Genomic DNA, 26,713 nt, shown 5'->3' with positions numbered 1-26,713 from the left:
TGAAGAGAATGTTCACTTTGATCATCATTGATATACATAGCATAAAAAAACACAAACAAGTATTTTAAACCTAAAACTTAACAATACTTATATTAACATTTGGCTCTAAATTGAATCACTTTGACCATCCACCAGCTCTAGAATACGCAATTCACAAATCTTTTTCACCTCTTCGATACCAATGTCTACTTCATCTTCTAAGCTATTGTGTATCCGCGCCATCACTGCACTAAGAATAACGTCAATCTTTCTAGCTTGGCGCACACAGATCACGAATGGAAAGTTGAACTTGTTCTTATATCTGCAAGTATTCAATCGCACGTTACGTTTTTACAGTTAACCATTGGTTACAGCGCCGAACTTACCTATTATTGAAGTCATTCAGCTGTATACCATTCTCAATCGACAGTTGATCCAATCCGGCGCACGAGTGTTCAAAGCTGGATTCTTGCGTGAGCTGGTGTGTGGCCAGTAGTCTGCCCGCTAAATCAGGATGGCCTTGTATCACACTGATCTTGGACTCCGTGTCCAAGCCACTAAGATACTCGTGAAAACTGTGAATCATCGTGTTAACACTGGAAAACGGTAACATGTGACTGCAAAAATTTGCCGCTGCTGGACACAGTTCAACCACGTTGTAGAACGTTTCTCGGAACTCGGCAGGGCTCAAGGCGTTCACTTGGTCTAGGGATAGTTTTGTGGTCCTAGGTTTTGTAGATAAATTAATTTTATTTAATTGAATTAGTCGATGAATGAAATGTTTGTTCTAAACTAATTTATTTCGAAATCTATGAGGGTGTTCAAATGAACCGACTCTCCAGTAGTGCTAAATATTAAGGTGCTGTTACTTACATTCTTTGGCAAAATGTCTTTCCACGTTTGTCTGACAAAAACAAGCGCTATCTGCGCGTTACTCAATTTCTTCGCAGATCTGTCTGCAAGCCGTGGGATTGTCAACCTTTTATCCTACGAATTATGCGCAATATTATGTGAAGATAAAAATTGCAAGTGTACTCCGTACACGCTACCGTATTTTCTGTATAGCGTAGATTTATGATGCGTGTGAAGGCTGGACTTTTATCTCTGGATGAAATTCATCCACGTAGTAGGTCTGTCGAGCTGCTTCAAATTATGTGCTTCATGATCCAGTACAGTATTCTCTGAGCATGTAAAAGTAATTCACAGTTGAGAAGAAAATAGTATACAAAGCTGGGCAAATAATTTCCAATTAGTTTAGTGAACAAGGTATAGAAATTTCATTCTAGACATTTGTGAGACTACCTTGGCACAATGTATTCAATTTCGTAAAATGCCAGACAAAGCTCCTTAAAGAAGGCATATCCATGGGAACACTATGGTTAAGGGGTAGACCAAAATTATAGAGGATTGTAATTCCAGGAGATAAAAAAAAGAAAACGCCAAGCATGTGAGTTATTCATGATAGACCGCAGCAGAGACTCGGGTGAACTAACGAATTGTTTACCTGTGGCGCAAATTTATGGCCATACAGAGGGACATTCCGAAATCTCGGCAGGATATTGCATACTCGTATGTAACCATGACTGCATTAAACCAGTTGAAATGAAATGGCATTGTTATGTCCCCGAGTACCTCGTTTGTTATGACCATGTTTCATATTTTAGAAGGTAGAAGGTGGGCTAGCTATAAGGAAGCAAACCTTCAAACATATTGGTAGGTACAGTGAGAGGCAAAATAAAGTGCCCACCTTACCAGTTTTCGAATTTCTCTCATTGATTTGGTTCAAATTAAAGTTAACACACCTAAATCTTTTGTGATATTTTATTTTTGATGTTCTTTTAAAGTTGCACTTACGAAATTTTGATAAAAAAAAAGAATTTTACTTAAAGAAAAAGAAAATCAATTTGTATTGAAAAAAAAGTAGTGACAAAAATAAGTGCCCACTTCCTTCTTGGCCCCAGAAAAGATGATTTAAGAAAAATAAAAAGCAATTTAATAGTTAATGTGTCCTCCTTTGGCCTTAAGGACTTGCTGGAGGCTCTTCGGCATGCTTTTCACCAGGTTTTGTAGGTGTTGTGGATCTAGTTCTTCCCAGGCGCGCTCCAAGGCTTCAAAATAATTATTTTTGTTGGTAACACCAGTTTTTTCAACCCTGGCATCGAGAATCGCCCACAAATTCTCGATGGGGTTGAGGTCTGGGCTTTGTGGAGGCCATTCCAGCGGTTTAATCCGACAAGACCGGAAAAAAGACTTGGTCTTCTTTCCAGTATGCTTCGGGTCGTTGTTCTAGAGAAATATGAATTTCTCTTCAAGGCCCGTCTGGATCAGCGAAACCTCCAGATTTTCCAGCAAGATGTTAATGTAGGAATCTGCCGTCATTATTCCGTCGATTTTCACGACGCTTCCTACTCCACTCCATGAAAAACACCCCCAGACCATCACATTTCATCACATCACACTTCCATGCGTCACCGTTCCTTGGATGTGGCGCTCCTGAAGCTCGAGCTGTCTAACCGAGAGCGGCGGGCTCGTGTGTGATGCAGAGCACCACATCCAAGGAACGGTGAAGCATGGAGGAGGAAATGTGATGGTCTGGGGGTGTTTTTCATGGAGTGGAGTAGAAAACCTCGTGAAAATCGACGGAATAATGATGGCAGATTCCTACATTAACATCTTGCTGGAAAATCTGGAGGTTTCGCTGATCCAGACGGGCCTTGAAGAGAAATTCATATTTCTCTAGAACAACGACCCGAAGCATACTGGAAAGAAGACCAAGTCTTTTTTCCGGTCTTGTCGGATTAAACCGCTGGAATGGCCTCCACAAAGCCCAGACCTCAACCCCATCGAGAATTTGTGGGCGATTCTCGATGCCAGGGTTGAAAAAACTGGTGTTACCAACAAAAATAATTATTTTGAAGCCTTGGAGCGCGCCTGGGAAGAACTAGATCCACAACACCTACAAAACCTGGTGAAAAGCATGCCGAAGAGCCTCCAGCAAGTCCTTAAGGCCAAAGGAGGACACATTAACTATTAAATTGCTTTTTATTTTTCTTAAATCATCTTTTCTGGGGCCAAGAAGGAAGTGGGCACTTATTTTTGTCACTACTTTTTTTTCAATACAAATTGATTTTCTTTTTCTTTAAGTAAAATTCTTTTTTTAATCAAAATTTCGTAAGTGCAACTTTAAAAGAACATCAAAAATAAAATATCACAAAAGATTTAGGTGTGTTAACTTTAATTTGAACCAAATCAATGAGAGAAATTCGAAAACTGGTAAGGTGGGCACTTTATTTTGCCTCTCACTGTACGTGAGCTGCACGAGCACGAGAGAAATCTAGTTAATTAGAGGTCTGTTTTCCCAAGTCTCGGAAACAATATAGTACAAATTGTTATTTTTTAAAGTATTTCCAAATGTTTTGTAATATTGAATGAATAAGTCAGTCTGTAAAAATCAATTTCTTTTGGAGTAATTGAATTGCTTTTGATTATCATGCTCAGAGGATTATGTGAGAATTATGTTTGAATTACATTTGAATCTAACGCAGTATTCTTATCAATATCCTGGCCTGAATTATGTAAGAATGCTGTCCACAATTTAATAATAATCCTAGCATTATTTTTAAATCCTGCTTCAGATTCTGTAACAATCATATTCAGGATTCTGTGAGAATCCTGTCCATGGAAAATATTCTTATGTTTGTATTTTGCAAACATTGTCACCAACATTCATATTTATAAAATTATTGCGTCATGCATGATAACTATCTCAAAGTATTCTAGGATTTCGCCGAATAATCAGGTTTCTGCCGAAGATATGTATCCGGTCTTGCGAGGAATATGTAAAATTCTGTTTGTTATGAAACTCGAAAGAATGCTTCCAAGGAACAGAAACACAAGTTATCTCAACATTAATACATCCAGGAAATCTTCGTTTAACCGGTCATCTCTTTATAAGTACAAATTAGCCCAGGAATTTTCTACAATTCCTCTAGACATTTTATATGAGAAATCGCTACGAATTCACTCCATAGATTCTTTCAGGAGTTGTTGCTGGCAGAGCTTTGAATCACTCCAGCGAGTCCTCATCAATAGGGAGCCGGATCCTATTATTGGCACTTTTGATTCACTTCGGAAGTGGGGTTTTTTCAAAGCTACAGAGCTCATATTTGGCCACAATATGCGTTATACTAAAGTGCTTCTTGTTGCAAAGTTTCAGGCAATTTGGCCGAAAAAACCTCCCATGCCAAAGTAAATCTTGGAAGTGCCCAAGTAGCTCTGCAACCTACCTCCATTTTGTTTCTTTAAAATTGCTTCTAGAATTCTTTTAGAGCTCGTCCATCAATTTCTCTAAGAATTACCATAAAATTAGGTGAAAACTTTAGTTAAGTGAGTAGATGAAAAACCGAATTTAGTACTATACCATTTAATTCCACTAAAGTTCGTATCCTTTGACAGATATGCGTATGTCGACCTCAACGGTAAGGCCATCCAGTGTCGTTTACTAGACTCGACAAAGTCGAAGTGGAATTTCTGGAGGATATCTAATGTCGAATTCGTTTTTGAACCTAGGTTGGAACTGGCGCAACCCGTTCTGAATCACAGTTTCAACCCCAACCCGATTTAGGTTCGACCGAACTACAATTTGTTTGACGTTGGTTTATTTATGTGTTGATCACCGACCCAGTTCCTAGAAACAAAAACGACATAAGAAAATCCTAAAGTAACTCCATAACGGAAATCCGAACTAACTCCGGAGTAATTTATGAAAGAACTTTGAAGCAATTGCTGGTGGAACTTCCGAGGATTGCTGGACAAAACTCCGGAGGAATTTTTGGAAGTAAGGAATACGGAGAGATTCCAACTTCCAACAGAACTTTGAAAGAATTCTAAGAGAAACTCGGAAGGAATTCCTGGAGGAATTTTGGAATTCTCGAAAAAACTCCAGAAGTGGAATTCTTGGAAAAACTCCAGAAGAGAACTCCAGTCCTAGTGGAACTCCGGAAGATTTCCGAGGAATTATTGGTGGATTCCTGGAGAAACTTCGATTAAATTGTTGGAGAAACTGTGGCGAAAATCCGAAGGAACTTCCGGTGGGAACTGTCCAGAAATTCCTCGGGAGGTTTTTTCCATGAATTCCCCCGGAGATTTCCGCCAAGAACTCATCCAGGATTTTCTCTAGCAATTTCTCATGGGATTTCCAGTAGCAATTCCTCTGGGGATTTGCACCCGGAATTTCTCCAGAGTTTTCCTCAGAGGATTTCCGATAGCAATTTCTTCGGGGATTAGGTCCAGGATTTTCTCTAGAGATTTCGTCCAGAAATTCATCAAAAAATTGCCCTGAGGCTTTTCTCCAGAAATTCTTTCGGGGATTTTTTCAGAGAATTTAAACCAGGAATTCTCCGGGAAACTCATTGGGGATTTGCACCAGGAATTTCTCCGGAGATTTCCTCCAGAAATTCCTCCAAGGATATCCCTCAACATTTACTCTGGGGATTTCGTTCAGGCGTTCATCCTGGGATTTGCTGCAGGAACACTTCCGAGTTTTCGCTCCAGGACTCTCTTCGGGTATGTATTTCCTTCAGAAATTTCTCCGGGGATTCGTTCCAGGACTCCCTCCGGGTATGTATTTCCTTCAGGGATTTCTCCGGGGATTCGCTCCAGGAATTCCTCCGCGAAATTTCTCCAGAAATTCCTCCGGAGATTTTTCAAGAACTCCACCGGCGATTTCGTTCAGGAATTCCTCTGACGATTTCGTCTAGAAATTCATCAAAAAGTTCCATCAAGGTTTTACCCAGAAATTCCTTCGGAAACTTTTTCAGAGAATTTATACGAAGATTTTTCCCAGGAATATCTCTTGGGATTTGCACCAGGAATTTCTCCAGAGATTTCTTCCGTGAATTCCTTAGCAAATTTCCGACAGATATTCCTCCGGGGATTTGGACCGGGTTTTCTCTGAGGATTTCGTCCAGAAATTCTTTCGAGGATTTTTTCAGCGATTTTTTTCCGGAGATTTCCTCTAGGAAATTCTCTTGTGATTTAAACCAAGAATTTCTCCGGGGATTTCAAGGATTCCTCTGAAACTCCTCAGGGAATTTTCTCCAAGAATTTCAAAGAGGTTAGTCCGAAAATTCGCAGGTGAATTTCATCCAGAAATTCTCCAGGGGATTTCCTCAACAAGCACCTTCAAGGATTTCCTCCCGAAACTTCTGGGGGATTTCGTCCAGAAAAATCAGTGATTTGGACCACCGGTGAAGTTGCCCTAAAAATTTAAAATCAAATAAAAAAAAGTTGAAAAATTAGATTTGGACTTAAAAAAAAAGCTAAATTGAAACACCATCAATTATCTAACCACGTGTGGGTTAAGTGAAAAGTTTCTTATTAGAGGTTGAATTTGTGTTTGCTCTTTAATTAGTTATATTTTTGCAAGGTTCGCAACTATCATAGAAAACCAACGCCCGCTGAATATTAAAAAAACACTTGATTCAAAGCATTGAAAGCTAATAGGAATCATGGAACTTCACAAAAAGATGTCACCACTTTACAATGTTGTTACGCTGTCTAGTTCGTCTAGGTATATAACTTGGACATGCATATAATTTGGACAGCTTAGGCGTTCTATTCTCATTTGGCAGCGTCCATTTATTACGTAACGCTAAAATTCAAAATTTCTGACCCCCTCCACGCGACGTGTGACTCGTTCCCGACATAACTGTCATAATGACATGTGTGGTGCTGCATTCTTACGATGTTTATGAACACAGCACACTATTCAAATAATAGTCGCGACGCTTGGAGATTGAGAAAAAAAATTTAAAAAAAAAGTTTGTCCTTATTTCTGTCGGATCCATATTATACAATATTAAAATTGTATCATTAATACTTCTTCTTCTTCTGTCGGGTGTGGGATCACTGCGTCCATTTTTTAGGACTTTTGTGATATACCCTATTATTCTATGTACACAATGTTTTCCAGTAGCAAATGTGCCTTCGGAATACTTTGCGCATTTGACTGAACTTTGAACCATCTGCCATTGATGGGCAGAAGTCCTAGGTTGCAGTGTTGTAGTTCCCCCAATCTGGCGTGATCAGCCTAATATGGGCCCATTCACAAATTTCATAACGCTAGAGGGGGTGGGTGGGTGTCCTGAGGATGTTACGGCCCATACAAAAATTGAATAATGTTCATACAAAAAGTGTTACAAGGGGGTGGGTGGTGTAGGGAAACAGATAAGCAAAATAAAATAAATTAATTAATACATATGAATTAAACAGATAATTTCATGTAGAAGGGGATCAAATAAACAAAATAAACTAAATGAGCCAAAACAGATCATTTGTTTCAGTGCATCACAAATCTCAACTGAAGAAGTATGTATAACCAACCCGGTGCTAAGCAGCCTTGTTTTCGTGGTCAGCATCAAACTCAAGAGCAACAACGTACATTGGCCTAATCATATTAGGGAAATTTTCCTCAAATACTAAAATGTGTTTCTAGCTAATCACATCAACACAAATTACTTGCTGTACTGCAATCCAATAGTTTACAACCGTTTGTTTGTTCGAATAGAATGTTATGCGGGAAAAGAAATTTTTCTGAGAAATAAATTTCGCCATCATCGATTGTTAGTCCTCAAACGGTTATTTGTTTACAAACATTGAGCTGTCAGTGGGAACCACTTCCTAGTAGGAACCAGAGATGATTGCTCGTTATTTTTCAATGGGGTTGTATGGGAGGTGTCATGAGGCTGTGTATAACGGTTTATGGAAAGAACGAAGAACCGTTATACATACTTCTTCAGTTGAGATTTGTGATGCACTGAAACAAATGATCTGTTTTGGCTCATTTAGTTTATTTTGTTTATTTGATCCCCTTCTACATGAAATTATCTGTTTAATTCATATGTATTAATTAATTTATTTTATTTTGCTTATCTGTTTCCCTACAGGTGGGTGTCAAAAATGGTCAATTTTAGCGTTATGAAATAAATGAATGACCCCTAAAGCTAACCATCTCCCTGGGGGATGCGTTCCAAATATCAGCTGGCTGTAAGTAGTGCTTGCCAAATATTTTGAACCTACGATGGATGTGTGCACTGCATGAGCAGAGAAGGTGTTGTGAGGTTTCGTCCGTCTCGTCACAGAAACGGCAATTTGTGTTTTGGACGACACCGATCTTGTATAAGTGATATCTGCTTGGGCAGTGATTAGTTATTAGACCGATGTATGTTCTGAGATCCCTTTTGTTGAGACCTATAAGTTTTTGTGTTTGTGTCGTGTTTATTGTTACGAACCTTTTGGACTGATTCGCATTGGAAACTGTATTCCAATTTGATTGAATTTGACCGAACAACCAGTTGTTCAATTCCGTGTTTAGTGCAGAGTTTGAAATGCCAAGGAATGGCTTTGGACCAATGAACATATTGGTTGATCCATTCCTTGCAATCGGCAATTTCGTTACCCTCTAGACCCGTATGTCCTGGGATCCAATATAGTTTAACTCGATTGCGTTCAGCTAGGGATTTCAGTGCAAGAATGAATTCCCACACAAGTTTTGAGTTGCAAGTGAAAGCCTTCAAAGAGTGAAGCGCTGCTTGACTATCAGAGAAAATACAGATGGTGGCATGTCTGTAATTTTCTTTTCAGACACAGCTGCGCACATTCCTTGATTGCATAGACTTCTGCTTTAAATACTATTGGCCACTGTCCAAGAGAGACAGAGATTTTGGTTTTCGGTCCGTATACTCCAGACCCTGTCAGATTAATCATTTTTGAACCATCTGTGTAGAATTTAATAGATCCTGGTGAAAGGGTGGGTCCACCTCCTTCCCATTCCTCACGAGAAGGAAAGACCACCGTGAATGGCGAGTCATAGTTTACCACTTTTTCAATCCAGTCACTACATTTTTCAACAATAGGATTTATTGAAAATTCGTTTAATGTACTGAGGTGACCTGTTAAGTCCCCTGACAGTAAGACTGTTAATCGTTTTAACCTAAGAGCACTTTTCTCAGCATCCAGCTTTATGAATTGATCCAGCCGGTGCAGATTGAGTATAGCATCTAGGGCAAACGAGGGGGTACTACGAACTGCACCGGTTATGGCAATACAGGAAGTACGTTGAATTTTGTTCAGCTTAACTCTAGCCGTACACACTTAATTTATTTCGCCGAGGCCGGCAAAACATTTCGCCGATAACCCAACAGCTGAGATCTCGGCGAAAATCTCGGTAAAAGTTCAAAGTGCCGAACACGACTGTAAAATGTAAAACCAGCTGTCAAAATTTGCTGAGAAGATCGGCAATGCTTTGCCGATAATTTCGGCACATTTTTACCGAAATTCAGTAAATGTTCATTTTTGTTTTTTATTTCAATAAGAAGAAGAAAAAGATCAAAAACAAAAAAAAAGCAATTTTATTTAAGTTTTCTTTTCACAACAAAAAAAAACAAAATTTTATTCTTTTGATGTTAACGACGTAGGCTCGCGCAGCTATTCAGCATGACCATGCTGAGGGTCGTGGGTTCGAATCCCGCTGGTCGAGGATCTTTTCGTAATGGAAATTTTCTCGATTCCCAGGGCATAGAGTATCTTCGTACCTGCCACACGATATACGCATGCAAAAATGGTCAATGGCACAGTAAGCTCTCAGTTAATAACTGTGGAAGTGCTCATAAGAACACTAAGCTGAGAAGCAGGCTCTGTCACAGTTGGGACGTAACGCCAGAAAGAAGAAGACGTAGGCTCACATAAATATAAGAAGAAGCAAACATCCTTCAATCGCCACTGGAATATTTTCTTTCATATTATTCGTCCAATTTGAGCCCCAAATTTGAAGTCCAATTTGAATGATTTAGAACACAATTTAACAGAAATGACAAGTAAAATCGAAAATTTACTTAATGAAAAACGGATTTGACCTCAGTGACAAACGAATATCAGAAAACAAATTTCATTTCAATAATTAACATGACGAATCCGACTTCTCTAATTACTTCAGCACTTTTTCTTTCATTGATTGCACGTTTGTCGAGTACAAATTTGACAATTAAGTGTGTAGCTTTCTTGTTTTAGGCCACCAAACAAGGGAAGCATAGGTTATTCTAGGCCGAACGATTGTTTTATAGATCCACATGATCATACTGGGTTTTAGACCCCATGTTTTACGTCTTTGAGCAAACCCAGAGTGAATTGAGACCTTTATTTATGATTGTTTGTGTTGGAGAGCAGGTGCATCACACACCCTGCAGTGGTGATGTCTATGGGTAAGCAGTGATGCCACATACACAGATTTATCTGTAATTACACAGATTTTTTCCTGTTCTCGCCTACAGATATCTGTGATCACAGAAAACATATTTTTGAGATGAAAAAGAAAGGTGTTCTTTTGCGAACTTCCTGCAAAGCACATCTGTCGCGTACTGAGCATGATGGAGATTCACTTGGAGGATTTTAATCATTGCTGAGGCGTTCCGCATTTTCCGGACGTTTGCCGTCCTTCTTTGGATGTTGCGGATCATCAACTTTTGATTTTGAGGGATGTCTTAGATTTTGGTTTTTGTCCTTTCCCTTACCTAGGCCTGCTGGTTGATAATTTCACTTTTTTGACATTTCCACTGCCCTTATGAACTAATCCACGATGACGTCACGCCGCAATTTCCATGCGGAAAGACAACCTTTACTGTGGGCCGTGTTTATAGAAAATGAACGATTTCGCCACACATTCATCCAGTGCATGTTCATCCGGTGGACATTCCTTCACTAGATATTGGTCCGGATGTCATTTTATGTAAACACGGCCCGCATTTACAGTGAAAAAGAAAAAGAAAATCGAAATTAAAGAAGACCGTGGATAAGTCCATTGGGAGCCATTGATGTGACACCGCTTGGGCCAGGAAATGAGGTCAAGCATGCATCGTATCCATTAGAGGAAGACAAGCTAGCCTGTATGGTGGGAGTTGGTTGTGGGATGCTACTAGAGGCCTCCTCAGATTTCTCTTGGGTCGGCTGTCCAGTTGGATTGTCATTGGAGTTTGGGGTTGTGCTCTTTACTTTCCTCAACTGTCTTTCTCCAAAGCGGTAGTTGAGGATGAACGTTTCCAGACATATCCTTAGCCTGTCCAAAATACATTATTTACCCTACTTCAAACAGGCGATTAAAAAGAAGACGTGGATTGCAAGTTTCAATAGTCCATTTTACGAGACGTTTATGAACAGCTGATCGCTTATTTTATGAATGAAATTTTGACAGAAAGCGGTGTCGTAACGTGTGAAAGTTAAATACAGTAATATCATCAGTGTTGTCGTTTCGTAAAATGGACTATTCAAGAACGTGAAGTTTCCGCGAAATGTTAATGTAAAGATAATGTATAATGGCTAGTATACTAGAATTCCACATCAAGGCGTCGATAGGTGCATGGTGTACATACGCTCGGGCCTATCGATCGCAAGGTTCTTGGTTCGGTTCCAGGTTGTCGCGAAAACGTTTTTTGTTTTCAAATTCTTGTTTCATAAGGCAAATTTATGAATTTCAATCCGATTTCTTGTGGCAAATTTTCATAAGGGGTTCATATGTTTATCGATAGTCCATTTGAAAGAAGAAATCAAAGAAGCCAAGAAAACAAGCCAGTTGTCAGTGAGCTGTCTCCTCTCTCTCAGATTCCGCATTGTAAAAGTGGCACATCGCTCATATTGGATCAGCTGTTAAAATTGCTTTAGTAAAAAAGTAAAAAAAAAAAAATACTCGGGCGCTTTACATTTCACGTGCATACCATGCATATGGCAAAGAAAGCTGTCAATTCATAACAGTAGAAGTGCTCATAAGAACACTGCCCATAACTGCATATTTGTAACATTCGACAAAAGTAGGCATTGAGTAAATGGAACACCAAGTGCGCATTTTATGGCAGTATGGGAGAAAACTAAAATTTCTAAAAATTACCAGGAACTTAAAAGTGCTTATTTGAGGCTGATATTTTGTTCAACTCATATCGCATACAAGATCAACAGTCAGAAAATAATTCTGATAATAATTTCATTGCTATAACATTAAGAGGCTCATTTATAATCTCAATGTGACTGTTATGCGATTATATTTACCAATGTGACAAAACAACTTGGTATTTTATTCGAATTTTCTAGAACAATCTCACAGATTTTAGTAAGTTGATCGAAAGTATTTATCATTTGATGACTCTCCATGGTATTAACTCCAATTTGTCAAAAATGTCGAATGTGACTGTTATGCAGTTATGGGCAGAACAGTAAGCTAAGAAGCAGGCTCTTTCCCAGTGGGGTCGTAATGCCAAAAAAAGAAGATCTCACTGCTGAAGAAAAACGAATATTTTAAATCACCCCTAAACGCAAACCGAAACGCGTCGGCAAACCGCGCTGGGTCACCCGTCCAAATGAAACGAACCGCTCAGCTTTGACACGTAAACGCTTTCGCGTTCGGTCAAACTGTCAAAAAATAACATGAAGCTTCCCTTCTTGCTCTCTCATCTGCCGTAAACGGGGAAAACAAATCGGCCAGAACGAGACGGGGAGAGAAAATTGCCATCTTGGTGGAAAAGAGTGTTTACACGTCAGTCGGTCCGGTTTGGTTGAAAATTGGTAGATTTCCGCATTTTCCGACGATTTTACGGGAAATTTCGGCTTCCCAAGTGTGGTCTGCGGGAAGCTCCGGTTGCGTGGTGTCGTTTGAGTTTGGTTTTGTGTGAAAGCGGAGCGGGAGCAGTGCAAAGATGAATATTTTCCGACTGGCCGGTGACTTGTCACATCTTTTAGCTATTATCCTACTGCTGATAAAAATATGGAAGACTAGGTCATGCGCTGGAATCTCCGGCAAATCGCAGATCCTGTTCGCCGTAGTTTACGTGAGCCGCTATCTGGATCTGGTCACGACGTTCATCAGTCTGTACAACACGCTGATGAAGTTGGTCTTCATCACTTCCTCGTTCGCCACCCTCTATTTGATGTATGTCAAATTTAAGGCCACCTATGACCACAACCACGATTCGTTCCGCATCGAGTTCCTGCTGTTGCCGTGCTTTGTGTTGGCCCTGTTGATCAATGCCAGCTTCACACCGTTGGAAGTGCTGTGGACATTCTCGATCTACTTGGAGGCCGTGGCCATCTTGCCGCAATTGTTCCTCGTCAGCAAAACGGGCGAAGCGGAAAGTATTACCAGTCATTACCTGTTCGCGTTGGGTTCCTACCGTGCCCTGTATCTGCTAAACTGGATCTACCGGTACTACGCCGAGGGACACTACGATTTGATTGCGATCTTCGCCGGGGCCATCCAGACGATCCTGTACTGCGATTTCTTCTACCTCTACATTACCAAGGTGCTGAAGGGCAAAAAGCTGCAACTTCCGGCGTAAAGTGTGGCCAAGGGCACATCCAGGAGGAGGTAGGACGAAGACTTTTCTCTAATAACCAACATTCGTTTAAGTAATGTATTCTCCACCATTTTCAAAAAATAAAGCGAAGAAGAGATCAATAATTAACAGGATCGAACATTCAAAGAGGAAGGCAAACTGCAAACTAATCATAAAACAGATAGCGATTTACGAAAGATACGAGTGATGGCAAATTCAAGCAAGATAATGTAGTAAAGTACTGAACTCCGATAACTTTGTAGTCTATGTAGCTTGTGTAACTGGAAAAAAAGGTCAGATTTGTGCGAAAGGAGTCGAATTGGGTTTGCTTGGAAGTGCAGGACCGCGGTGCGGATATCAAGAAGGTAACTGGAACTTGTCCACGTTTAACGGAGCACAATCAAGTGGGTTTCGTGGAAAATAAATTCATAGTATTAACAGTACGTTCTTTGCAATTGGAATGGGAAAATAGATCACCTTACTGTAGGGCTGGGTAGCAGGTCACTATTTTAATACAAGTCTTTAAAAAAATCTTTTCTTTCAATGGTCTCTTAAAGTCCTTTTTTCTACACAAGTTGGTTTCTAGACACTTTTTTTTTCCTAATTTTGCTTGCAGTGATTCCTGGCATTAAATTCTAGAAGCTTCAGAAAAGCCGTGTACTACAATTCCACAAATTCTTCATAAACATATGAGAATTCTCGAGGAAAAGCTTGAGTCATTCTTCTCGTGATTTGTCTAGAGATTCCTTCTGGAATACTTCTAGGAACTCCTCCATTGATCCCTCTATAAAATCTCCCAGAAATGTCTCTCTTTAGAGACTTGGTCAGTATATTAACGCAAGCCTCATTTTTCAATTTCTGTTATCTGGCAGACAAAAAAATCTCGAATTCTTTTTTTTTACAAACTACGATTTTTAACGATTTTTCGAACCCCTCAATAGCGTTTTTAGGAATATGCTAATGTTTTGTATTGAACTTACTCAAACTTTGATTAATATGATGGAACTGATGATTAATACAAAATTTCTCGAGGAATTCCAACTTTCACAATCATCGTTGCGAAGATTATCTCACTTCTATAGGAATTCTTCCAGCAAAACATCCAAGACATTCGACGAGAACTCTCCAGGAATTCTAACGCAAATATTCAGTATTTATTCAAGCTCTTCCATAATTATCCGGGTTCTCTCAAGAATTGCTGCAGAAATTCCTCTAATGATTATTTCGAGAATTCCTACACGAAACGTTCCTGGAACTGCCCGTCGATTTATTTAGTGATTACTCCGGGAGATCTTCCAAAGATTCTCATAGAAATCCCTCAAGAATGCCCTGAGAAATTCATTCACAGCTTCCTTATGAAGTGGCTCCAAAAACTTTTTATAGAGGTTTTTCTATAGAAAGTTTTTTTTATTCAAAGCGCAACTGTAGCAAACTCCGCCAAAGATTGCTCGAGTCATCTTTCCATGGACTCTCCAAAAAGTTCATTTAGGGTTTCCACATGGAATGCTACAGTAACATTTCCAATAATATCTCCAATTATTGCTATACGCATTTCATCAGAGATACTGCAGATGCTTCAAGTGTTCCTATAGAGGTATAGAATATGATATTACATCAGAGATTGTTTAAGGTTGTATTTTTTTCAAAAAGAAATTCCTTCTAGATTATTTCGGTATTTGATAAAACATTTTCTTGGCTATGTTCTAGAGGAATTTCTTGGAACATATCGGGAATAATACTTAAATGAATAACTTCTAGGGGTATCATTAAAAAAAATGTTTTGATATTATAATCCGGAACGACAGGAAATCCCAAAGAATTCTTTAAAAAAGTCCTGAACGAATTCTTGGAAAAAATCGTAGAAAATTATATGGAACAATTATTGCATATTCTTGGGAAACCGATGATTCCTTGAGAAGTTTTGGAAACAAGTTTGGAGGAATTTCTGAAGTAATTTTAGGAAACTTACTGACTGTATTCATTAATTTCGTGAAAAAATCACTGATTGAATTTCTGAATATGCCTGAAAGAAATTTCAAGCAAATGACTGATTTCATTTCTCATGATATTGCTGGAGCAATCATTAAAAAACCCTACAGTAACAAAAAGTTCTGGCGTAATGTCGCAGAAAATTCTTAGAAGTGTCCTCTGAGAAACGTGTGCTTGGATTCTCTGAGAAGTTTTTTTTTTATTATAAATTCATTCCTGGAGTATTCCATGATTCCTATTTTGTCTAATTTTTCGGTGCGCGATTGTTCTATTTTTTTTGTTCATTTTCGGTCTCTTTTAGACTTTAGGGACCCCAAAGTTCCCATTTTTTAGACACTTAACCACTACCAGCCCTGCCTTACTGCAATACCTACCATTGATGGAACGTGAAATATAGCATCATTTTAATGAAACTGTCATGTAGAAAGCAAATACATTTCAAATTGACGACGTACCCAAACACTAACTGAGCATGATTCGCAACTTTGAAGATCAACTTTTACTAATTTTTCACAATGCTTGCTTGTTTGTATTTATTGTTTCCGCAAACTTGCAAATAAATGTGTATTCTACTTTAGTAATAGGGCATCAGTATCTAAGAGCTACGTTTCCCAAAATCAAATCTTTGTATCCCTGTTTTCCGACGCTGTGTTTTTTTGTCAGTTTGTTACACAAAAAAACAAAACTAACAATTATTACAGTTCAAAACGCATTGCTGCAAGTTAAAAACAAAGCAGTAAACCAAGCAAACAATAGTTTACCCTGCCGATTCATGTCGCCAGATGGCTATCTGCCAACTTTGGGGCACAAACTAATGGTAATTTTTAAAAAGAAAAAAATCCAAAATCAAAGTAGAGTTATTTAAATACGATTCCCTAAATTAATGTTTTCCGTTTCTTACATTGTGTATAGTTACGCAATTTTAATTCGTTTCTACGTACTATAAGAAGGTCAAGTGTGAATAAATTCATCATACAACGCCCCACGACAAAGAGGAAGAATTGATTACTTTTTATTAGGATATGTTTCTTTTTTCCGTTGTGGAGAGAAATTGCTATGATTAAAACGAAGGAACCGGAAGGCGTATGTTTAAAGTAAGCAAAACAAAAATCCCTTATATTCTTCTATTTCATAAAATTTAATACTTTACTGCTACTGTAAAACAAGAAAAGGTAATGATAACGAGGTAATACACAAACAAATAAAGAATGGAAATTCCACTCACTAACGAGGGTTGCGTGCCCCAATTCCACTCGGTCATCATCATATCCGAAGTCCACGCTGAAAAGCGTTACCAATCATCACCAAGAAAGAGCATACATATGGCAAACTCGTTACAAACATTGCATACCAAGCAGGGAGATGATTTCGTTGTCCAGCTCATTCTCGACTAATATGATGTGTATGGTTCAAAAACAGTTAGATTTATATACCAATACACACATTTGTTCTGGATCTGTGCTACAGTACAGGCAAGTTTTGTATCACCGCCAAACTAACGCGTTGCATCAATGTATCAATGTTAATCAACATCAATGGATAGCATATGAATTACAGCGTAAATTAACAGAGGAAAGCATTGCAAACTAATCATAAAACAGATATTTAACGATTACGAAAGATACGAGTGATGGCAAATTCAAGAGAGATAATGTAGTAAAATACTGAAGTCCGACAATTTGGTTGTCAGCTTGTGTAACTAGAAAAAAAAGTCAGATTCGGTTTGCTAGGAAGTGGCGGTGCGGATATCAATGAAGCTCCAGAAATGCCTTCAGAAACTCTTACGACTGACCCTTCACTGACGAGGGTTGCGTGCCCCAATTTCACTCGATCATCATATCCGAAGTCCATGCTTACCATTCATCACCAAGAAAGAGCAAACATATGGCAAACATCTCTCTATGCTACAGTAGTCTAGTCGAGAGAATGTTCCAAAAATAGCCGTTTTAGAACTAATAATGTAGGTGGAACCCTTAGGGCGAGGCTTATTTTTCTGAAGGAATTTCATGAGATTCTATCAAACACAATTCTCGCATAACTTCTGATCTCGCCCTAAAAGCCATTGGTAACCATGTGTGTAGCTAGTTGTTTCTGAGCATTTTAATGGATTTTCATGTTCTTCAACAACGCTGTGGGGAAGAAATGATCAATGCTTACCTGTACCTGTCCGTGATGTTGGTTTGGATGCTTATACTATTATTTGCTCAGAAACAACGAGATACGCACGTGGTTACCAATGGATTTTAGGGCGTTATCTCAGAGTATGCGAGAATTTCAACATTTTACCAAAAAAACTCACCACCCTGATTTCAAAAAAAATGTTGCACCCTAATACACATTCATTTAATTACCATATTGCGTATGGTACAATAACAGTACGATTTAAGCGCCAATCGAGCACGTTGAGCGTGAAATGAAAGAGGCGCTACAGATCTCTTCATATGTGCGAGAATGCATTAATTTCAATCAACATTAATCAATATCAATATGCATTGCAGGGGGATATGAGGCGTAATGAGCTTACGAGGCCAGTGGCGTACCCAGAAATTCACTCAGGTGGAGGGTGTGTTTGATTTTTTTAGGCGATTCATAGTACCGTAAAACTTTGTATCTTTGAATGGGGGTAATATTGATAGTACGGAACCCAAAAAAGATTAAAAAAAGTTAATAGTATTTGTTTGACACTCCATGTTAGAGCTATTTTTATTTGAATTGAGAGTATTTAAGACTTTAGTTTCGAATTTCAAAAATCAATGCGATTTTATAATTTTTGAAAAGCTAGCAAATGATCGGTGTACTACGATCACTATTTGATGAATTTTAAATAATTAGTCACTTAGAACAGCCTAATTGTAGTAGAAATTGAATTTGGTCTCAAACCTAAGCAAAGAGCGTTTTTAAAAATTTGGGCCATATTTGTTATCAAAGTCAGGAATTTCAATATAACGTGATGCTCCTAGAGGTATGCAACGCCTCATATGCGTTACATGATCCATCAGATTTTTTTTTTCGATATATACTTATTTTAATTCTATAATCTGTTTGTGTTGATGTGTTGTGAAAAAAAACGAGAATAAATTAATATATTTTAGAAAATATAAACTTATACAAACTTTTTTAGGCTAATAACACCGTTCGACAAAATAATTTTTTTGGGTATATATGGGTTTTGAAGTGCAAGAAAAGTGTAGAAACAGACCGTTTTCAAATGATTTGCAGCACTCTTGGATTATTTTTTGACAAATTTAGAAAATTCTACATTTTTGATCACAAAAAATATAATAAGCAAAATATCAATATTTGATGACTATGCATATCTAAAAGTCAATCTCGTTCATAGGTATTTATCTATATATCTAGCGAAAAAAAATTGTAAAAAATAGGTAATTCTGAAGCACCTTTGTAAATCCGCTGTGGGTGAACCAAGAGCACCACCGTGAGCTTCAAAGAATATAAAAATTGAACAAGTTAGCACTGCTTTTTCTCAGTCGATGATGATAGGGTAAGTGATCCATTAGTTGTGGGTGTTCCTATAGTTGCGGTAGTGCCTTTTTTACTAATTTAATTATATTATTTTTACTAATTTTATTATACTATTAGCCACAGAACCGACACTTTCAATCGACGTATTGCCTTGTTGATACACGGAATAGTTGAAAAGAGCATACAAATTGCTTTAAAACTGATGAAATATCACTAAAATGGCTAAAACTTTTCTGACTTGTACCAATAGTTGCGGTAAAGTGATCCTATAGTGGAGGATCCCATAAGAAAACCACGGATACCGCAACTATAGGAACACAAATCAAACATATACCGCAACTAAAGGAACAGTGTATCAATAGTGGAGGTATTATTTTTCACTGACATGCCGAAGGTTACTGCGATGAAATATTTTTTATCATTAAATCAATGGTCTTAACAACATAAACATGTACATAAATTGCGCTTCTTGTATTTAGCAGAGCGTTAATGATTAATCATAAATTTAATCATGATTAATGATTAATGATTATGATTAATCAAAAATGTTAATCATTAATCACAAAAAATCAAAAGTTAATCATTAATCATTAATCATAATCATGAAGATCGCTAATTTTATTCAGTAATCATAATCTTAATCATAAGTCAAACATTTAATCAATCATCAATCAATCATTGAACAAAATTAAATAAATTTTACAAATTTGCCTTCCGAAATAAATTTTGCAATTGTATATCTTATGACATGAACAATGATAGTTTATGCCCACGGAAGGTCCAAATCCAACCAAGTATAGCATGGCTTTGCTTGGTATCCGCGGACGTTACCATAAGACTAAAAAGACCCTTATATATATCCTTCATATAAGACGGTGCATTTTCTCAGTTGTATTTGATCCGAATCCGAAGATCCGGATGGAAGCTTGTGAGTGGTACCATTCTACATGAAGGGGCAGATCACCAAATTTCGACCTAGCACTAGTTTTTTAGCCGTTCATAAGATTTGTGTATACTTTGTATGAAATTCCGAAAATTGGCGCAATATTTTCGAGATCAAAAATTATTCATTTTCCCCTAGTAGATGGTATTCCTGTAAATAGCTCCTCGCTGTTTATGTTCACGTTTGATGTTTGCAATCTGTTACCGTTGTGACATAAAATCCAAAATCATAATGCCGAACAAAAAGAAAAATCTATTATGTGTTTAGTTTGTCAGTAAGGTTAAAATGTTAGTCGCTTAAAGCTATATTCAGGGCCGTACAATTTCATTTCATTGAAAGCATTTTCAGTCCCCAGCAGACTGACTCAAGATTGCCTTTCAGTTGAAACTCTACTGCTTCGTTTCAAACCGACAAACCTTTCCTTTCCTCGCTGCAAGCGTAGTCTCTCCTTTCTTTAACGCTGCTTGTGCATCGCGCGTAATGAATTGGAGCCTCACCGCAGCGAGCTGGCCTTTCAATCGATAGTCTGCTTTTAGGACCCGATTTTCTCGAACGAACGACATGATAGCCCGTGTAGTTTGTCGGTCATATTTCATTACCTAACAATTATTTATTTATTTATTTAGTTGGTGTTACATCAATTAATTTGATAAAACCTCGTTAACGATGTTACGCCAATTTACTCGGTCCAAGGCTGTGTCACTCCAACCTCGATTTTGGCCCACGTTCTCCAGATCTTGTTGCACCTGATCAAGCCACCTCGCTCGCTGTGCTCCCCGCCTTCTTGTGCCAACCGGATTCGACGCGAACACCATCTTTGCAGGATTGTTGTCCGGTAGTCTTGCAACATGCCCTGCCCAGCGCACCCTTCCGGCTTTCGCAACCTTCTGGATACTTGGTTCGCCGTAGAGCCTAGCGAGCTCGTGGTTCATTCTCCGCCGCCACACACCGTTCTCCTGCACTCCGCCAAAGATCGTCCTAAGCACCCTTCGTTCGAACAATCCAAGTGCTTGCAGGTCCTCTTCCAGCATGGTCCATGCTTCATGTCCATAGAGGACCACCGGTCTTATAAGCGTTTTGTACATGGTACATTTGGTGCGGGGATGAATCTTTCTCGACCGCAGCTTCTTCTGGAGCCCATAGTAGGCGCGACTTCCACTGATGATGCGTCTCCGTATTTCACGACTAACGTTGTTATCAGCCGTTAACAAGGATCCGAGGTAGACGAACTCATCAACCACCTCAAAAGTATCCCCGTCTATCGTAACACTGCTTCCCAGGCGGGCTCTGTCGCGCTCGGTTCCGCCTATCAGCATGTACTTTGTTTTTGACGCATTCACCACCAGGCCGATTTTTGTTGCTTCACGTTTCAGGCGGGTGTAGAGGTCTGCCACCGTTCCAAATGTTCTGCCGACAACATCCATATCATCCGCGAAGCAAACAAATTGGCTGGATCTTGTGAAAATCGTACCTCGGTTATTGAACCCGGCTCTCCGCATGACACCTTCTAGCGCGATGTTGAACAGCAGGCACGAAAGTCCATCACCCTGTCGAAGTCCCCGGCGGGATTCGAACGAACTGGAATGTTCGCCCGAAATCTTCACGTTATTCTGCACACCGTCCATCGTTGCTCTTATTAGTCTTGTGAGCTTCCCGGGAAAGCTGTACTCGTCCATGATTTTACATAGCTCTTCGCGGTCGATGCTATCATAAGCCGCTTTGAAATCGATGAACAGGTGATGCGTTGGGACTTGGTATTCACGGCATTTCTGGAGGATTTGCCGTACAGTGAAGATTTGGTCCGTTGTCGAGCGGCCGTTGATGAAACCAGCTTGATAACTTCCCACAAACTCATTTGTTATTGGTGATAGACGACGGAAGATAATCTGGGATAGCACTTTGTAGGCGGCATTCAGGATAGTGATCGCACGATAGTTTTCACATTCCAGTTTGTCGCCCTTCTTGTAGATGGGGCATATGACCCCTTGCTTCCACTCCTCCGGCAGCTGTTCGGTTTCCCAGATTCTGACAATCAGCCGGTGCAGACAGGCGGCCAACCTCTCCGGGCCCATTTTGATGAGTTCAGCTCCAATACCATCTTTACCAGCGGCCTTATTATTCTTGAGCTGGCTGATGGCATCCTTAACTTCCCTCAATGTGGGGGCAGGTTGGTTTCCTTCATCCGCCGTGCTGACGTAGTCACTTCCTCCGCTGTCGTGACCCTCGTCGCCTGTGTTCCTCGTGCCATTCAGGTGTTCATCGTAGTGCTGCTTCCACCTTTCAATCACCTCACGTCCGTCCGTCAAGATGCTTCCGTCCTTATCCCTACACATTTCGGCTCGCGGCACGAAGCCTTTTCGGGATGCGTTGAGCTTCTCGTAGAACTTTCGCGTTTCTTGAGAACGATGCAGCTGTTCCATTTCTTCACATTCCGCTTCTTCCAGGCGGCGCTTTTTGTCCCGGAATAGGCGGGTTTGCTGCTTCCGTTTTCTTTTATATCGCTCCACGTTTTGTCGCGTTCCTTGCTGCAGCATTGCAGCCCGCGCTGCATCCTTCTCCTCCAAAACCTGCCTGCATTCTTCGTCGAACCAATCGTTACATGTCCTCGTTTCCACGTACCCGACGATGCTCTCGGCTGCGTTGTTGATGGCTGCTTTTATGTTGCACCAGCAGTCCTCAAGAGGGGCTTCGTCCAGCTCGCCCTCTTCCGGCAACGCTACCTCGAGATGCTGCGCGTATGCGGCAGCGACGTTCGGTTGGGCCAGTCGCGCTAGGTTATACCGAGGCGGGCGTCGATACCGTACATTGTTAATGACGGATAGTTTTTGGCGCAGTTTCACCATCACTAGATAGTGATCAGAGTCGATGTTAGCGCCACGATAGGTTCTGACGTCGGTAATATCGGAGAAGTGCCGTCCATCGATCAAAACGTGGTCGATTTGTGATTCCGTCTGCAGTGGTGATCTCCAGGTGTATCGATACGGGAGGCTGTGCTGGAAGTAGGTGCTGCGAATGGCCATGTTCTTGGAGGCGGCAAAATCTATCAGTCGTAGGCCGTTCTCGTTCGTCAGCCGGTGGGCGCTGAACCTTCCAATCGTCGGTCTGAACTCCTCCTCCTGGCCAACCTGAGCGTTCAAATCACCTATGATGATCTTGACGTCGTGGCTTGGGCAGCGATCGTACTCGCGTTCGAGCTGCGCGTAAAATGCGTCCTTGTCATCATCAGTGCTTCCGGAGTGAGGGCTATGCACGTTTATGATGCTGAAGTTGAAGAACCGGCCTTTGAGCCTCAACTTGCACATTCTTTCATTGATCGGCCACCACCCGATCACGCGCCTCTGCATATCACCCATCACTATAAAAGCTGTTCCCAGCTCACGTGTGTTGCCGCAGCTCTGGTAGATGGTATGATTACCTCTAAACGTTCGCACCATCGAACCTGTCCAGCACACCTCCTGCAGCGCTACGATGTCGAAACCGCGGATCTTCAGTACATCGGAGAGTATGCGTGTGCTTCCGATGAAGTTGAGAGATTTGCAGTTCCACGTACCGAGTTTCCAATCGCTAGTCCATTTCCGTCGCTGTGGTCTTTGCCGATTGTTCCGGTCCGTATTCTCTCGTTGACGTTCCTGTGCTGATGTGTTTTTACGGCTGGCTTGCAGGGCCTGACACCAACCCCCTAGATTTCCGGAGGACCATTCCCCCTAAATGTTCGGAGGGCCATAGTGCGCAGTTTAGCTTAGAGTCCTTCTCCGGCACTCGGACGATGATCAGCCGCCCCTGACATGGGGAACAGACGCTGTTGTGAGCCGCTCCTAACATGGAGTACAGACGCTCAAGGTTTGCAGAAGCAAAAGCAAAAGCAAACCCCCCCTTCCCTGTCAGCATACGACCAAAGTTCCCACCGGGGGTTGGTTACCCGATCTTCCCTAAGGTTACTCGTACCCCGGCCAGTACCGCGAGGAGGTAGGGATAGGAGTTGCTGGGCAAGAGGCTAAGGACCGCACAAAGGGGTCTATTTTATTCCTTCAGGTACGCGAGGTACCAATGGTACGCCATGCCCAGCCATTTACCAACCTCATTACCTAACAAAGTACATGCATTACTATTACAAAAAATAGTTAGAACTCAATTTTAAACATTTTGATGTATTTCAATGAAATAAATCAAACAAAATTCTCACTCTTTCGTTTCACCTTTCTTGTTCGTTGCTTTCAACCGGGCAACGAAACGAATGAGTGTGGAATGAAGCACGAAGCGATACGGTCGTTCGTCACCATCGATACGACACAGCCAAGCTTTCGTGTTTCACATAATGCTTTCGAAAATGCCCAGCCCTGGCTATATTAAACTCAAACTATGTATGTACTAAAAAGTAATTGAAACTTAAAAGAAATCTATACAATAAGCATGCACACTGAATATGTTAGGAGAAATAAGTAAAATTATTAAAAAGAAATCATGATTGTTAAACAGAACAAAATTTGTAAAATACATTTAGAACATTGCACACAACACACTAAAAACTGCTGCATGGGAAACTTTCGAGGAGTTGTCGCGAGTTGACGAAAGGACTGTGAGAAAGAGAGATGAAAAAGGGAATTTGGTACGTAAAGGGTAGGCTACTGGGGGAAATAGCTGGCATGGTCTCTTTCTTGTAGTGAACGACAAAGCTATAAGACGTTTAATTTCACCTAAAGCTGTTCGAAAATGCCCAGCCCTGGCTATATTAAACTCAAACTATGTATGTACTAAAAAGTAATTGAAACTTAAAAGAAATCTATACAATAAGCATGCACACTGAATATGTTAGGAGAAATAAGTAAAATTATTAAAAAGAAATCATGATTGTTAAACAGAACAAAATTTGTAAAATACATTTAGAACATTGCACACAACACACTAAAAACTGCTGCAGGGGAAACTTTCGAGGAGTTGTCGCGAGTTGACGAAAGGACTGTGAGAAAGAGAGATGAAAAAGGGAATTTGGTACGTAAAGGGTAGGCTACTGGGGGAAATAGCTGGCATGGTCTCTTTCTTGTAGTGAACGACAAAGCTATAAGACGTTTAATTTCACCTAAAGCTGTTAAAAAAGCTTAAGTTAAACTTTAAGGGAATACCACCAGTGGTACAAAATATCCAGAATTACGCCGTAAAATACGTGATAAGTGAATCAGGTATGCTATTTCAATAATAAGAAATAATTAGCAATCAATAAACCCAGTAGCCCATAAACCTAACCCCAAACCTACCCTAACCGTTTCATGCCATTAGGACCCAATAGTGCTTTGCACGAACGTTTTGAGGCGCCCAGCCCAAATTAGAAGCAGATACCGCCGAAGAAACCGGATAATACACCCGATTGGTTGACGTTCCTTCCCGATAGGGCTAATAGGATTCCGAATTCCGCACATTCAGCGCAATCTCCCACCTCATTGTCGATCGAAGGCCATTCCCGACTGAAGTATAACCTTCGAGGACCCGATATCTCGAAAGATTGGAGCAGCCACGTGCCGCCTAGTTCGAGATAGGCTACGTGAACCTCTCGCCTCCATCCTAACTCCCAAAAGCGACCGACCGACCCTAGCAGCAGCAGTAGTAAGCGCCGGCCGGCCATCCCATCGCCTAACACCCACACAGCCCACACAGATCTTGTGAGTAACACCCAAATAAACTAGTAAAAAGCATTTAGAGTGTTGCCTTTTATTGAGCCCTTCATTAGCCTTTCCTATAGCCGATCCTGAGAGCAAAAAGCTCACGCTCTAGCTCGCCGGTAATCAGGTCTTGCTGAGGGGTCATCCGACTCCCAAGTCACAAATCTAACATCGCCTGCAGATATCCACTGAATATAGCAGAGCATTAGGTCAATCTTGATTAAATATTTGATGTTTATAAACAATTAATCATGCTTTAAGCTTTTCAACTTGAACTGTTCTCTTCTATAATGGGTAAAGTGTTTATGGCTCATTCGTTGCATAGGCCAATTCGAGTAAGTAGCATCCTTTCATTACATAACGCTAAAAATTTGAATTTTTGAACCCCGGGGAAAGCCCTCCTCTCTCCGTAATGCTTTTTGTATAAACATTTTCAAAATTTTGAGGCTCATACGGTGAGAGCCTACCCCTCCCCCTTCGAACATTACGTAATTTGTGGACGGTGCCTTAGGGAGATGCCATTTAATCATTACTTTCATAAATAATCATTGATTAATGGTAAATCATTCAAAGGCTAATGATTAAATGCCCGAAAGTATGCACTAAACGTCTTGAAGTATGCAACAAACAAGTTATACATTACATATTTTTTTGCCTTGATTAGCAATAAATCTGATATAAAAATCTTTTGAACTTTGTTTCAGCAAATTTTTAATCTCAAACCGTATTTACTGAAATTTAGATTTAAATCAAGCAAGGGCGGAAATTTCTTTAAAACATTGGATGAAACTATTTTTTCTAGTTTTTCATAATGATCTGATTAGGAAATTTCTTGCAAATGTTCAAACTAATTTCGTTCAACATTTCTCCAAGAATTGAATTGTTTAGTGATGAAATTTCCTTGACTTCCCTGGGCAAAGAGTTAATAACTGTGGAAGTGCTCTTAAGAGTTCTGTTCCAGTGTGGACGTTAATGCCAAAAAGAAGAAGAAGTAATGAAATATTTGCAGTGCTTTGTAGCTTATTCAAAAGATCAACTCTCAATTGCTCAAAGACATTTCAATGTACATAATGACAGCTCGCTCGAAGAAAAATTTGCCGGGGGTAATTCAAAAGTGATTTTCATACTAATATTAAACGCGTTATTAAAATAGTTTCAGGACACGGACAATTTTAATTTTGGGTTTGGTTCAAACTTCAACGTAGATTCAGAATATACATAAAACTTGATACTCCTAAACAAGCAAATTCTCCTCAATAATTTTATATCTAATACTTCAATAATTCCCTTGA

General features: G+C 40.0%; 2 protein-coding genes across 3 annotated transcripts; one reads left to right on the top strand and one right to left on the bottom strand.

The window, feature by feature from the left end:
- LOC5573430 (2-oxo-4-hydroxy-4-carboxy-5-ureidoimidazoline decarboxylase) lies at nucleotides 1–1,150 on the bottom strand. Of its 2 annotated transcripts, XM_021846393.1 has the most exons (4): nucleotides 1,029–1,150; nucleotides 853–966; nucleotides 366–704; nucleotides 1–301 (listed from the first exon to the last, which is right to left on the bottom strand). In XM_021846393.1, coding segments are annotated over exons 2-4 (537 nt in total). In that variant the 5' UTR covers nucleotides 855–966; nucleotides 1,029–1,150; the 3' UTR covers nucleotides 1–105. The 2 variants fall into 2 exon arrangements, with proteins under 2 accessions (XP_021702085.1, XP_001654573.2); XM_001654523.2 differs by lacking the exon at nucleotides 1,029–1,150 and having other exon boundaries at nucleotides 853–985.
- Nucleotides 1,151–12,500: 11,350 nt separating this feature from the next.
- Nucleotides 12,501–16,569, top strand: LOC5570616 (ER lumen protein-retaining receptor). Its single transcript, XM_021846390.1, has one exon. It carries the CDS (start codon nucleotides 12,717–12,719, stop codon nucleotides 13,353–13,355), a length of 639 nt encoding a protein of 212 aa, XP_021702082.1. The 5' UTR covers nucleotides 12,501–12,716; the 3' UTR covers nucleotides 13,356–16,569.
- The last annotated feature ends 10,144 nt before the right edge of the window (nucleotides 16,570–26,713 follow it).

Source organism: Aedes aegypti, chromosome 2 (assembly GCF_002204515.2).
Source record: "Aedes aegypti strain LVP_AGWG chromosome 2, AaegL5.0 Primary Assembly, whole genome shotgun sequence".
NCBI lineage: Eukaryota > Metazoa > Arthropoda > Insecta > Diptera > Culicidae > Aedes > Aedes aegypti.
Note: the sequence above shows the minus strand (reverse complement) of the source record. Positions and strands in the feature narration are given on the sequence as shown.

What these genes read in the sequence shown, in the direction of transcription:
- LOC5573430 (XM_021846393.1), bottom strand. An exon ending in CTGAATGACTTCAATAATAG is followed by an intron (nt 302 to 365) that starts GTAAGTTCGGCG and finishes GAATACTTGCAG; the next exon opens with ATATAAGAACAAGTTCAACT.
- LOC5570616 (XM_021846390.1), top strand. Translation starts at nt 12,717, where the DNA reads ATGAATATTTTCCGACTGGCCGGTGACTTGTCACATCTTTTAGCTATT.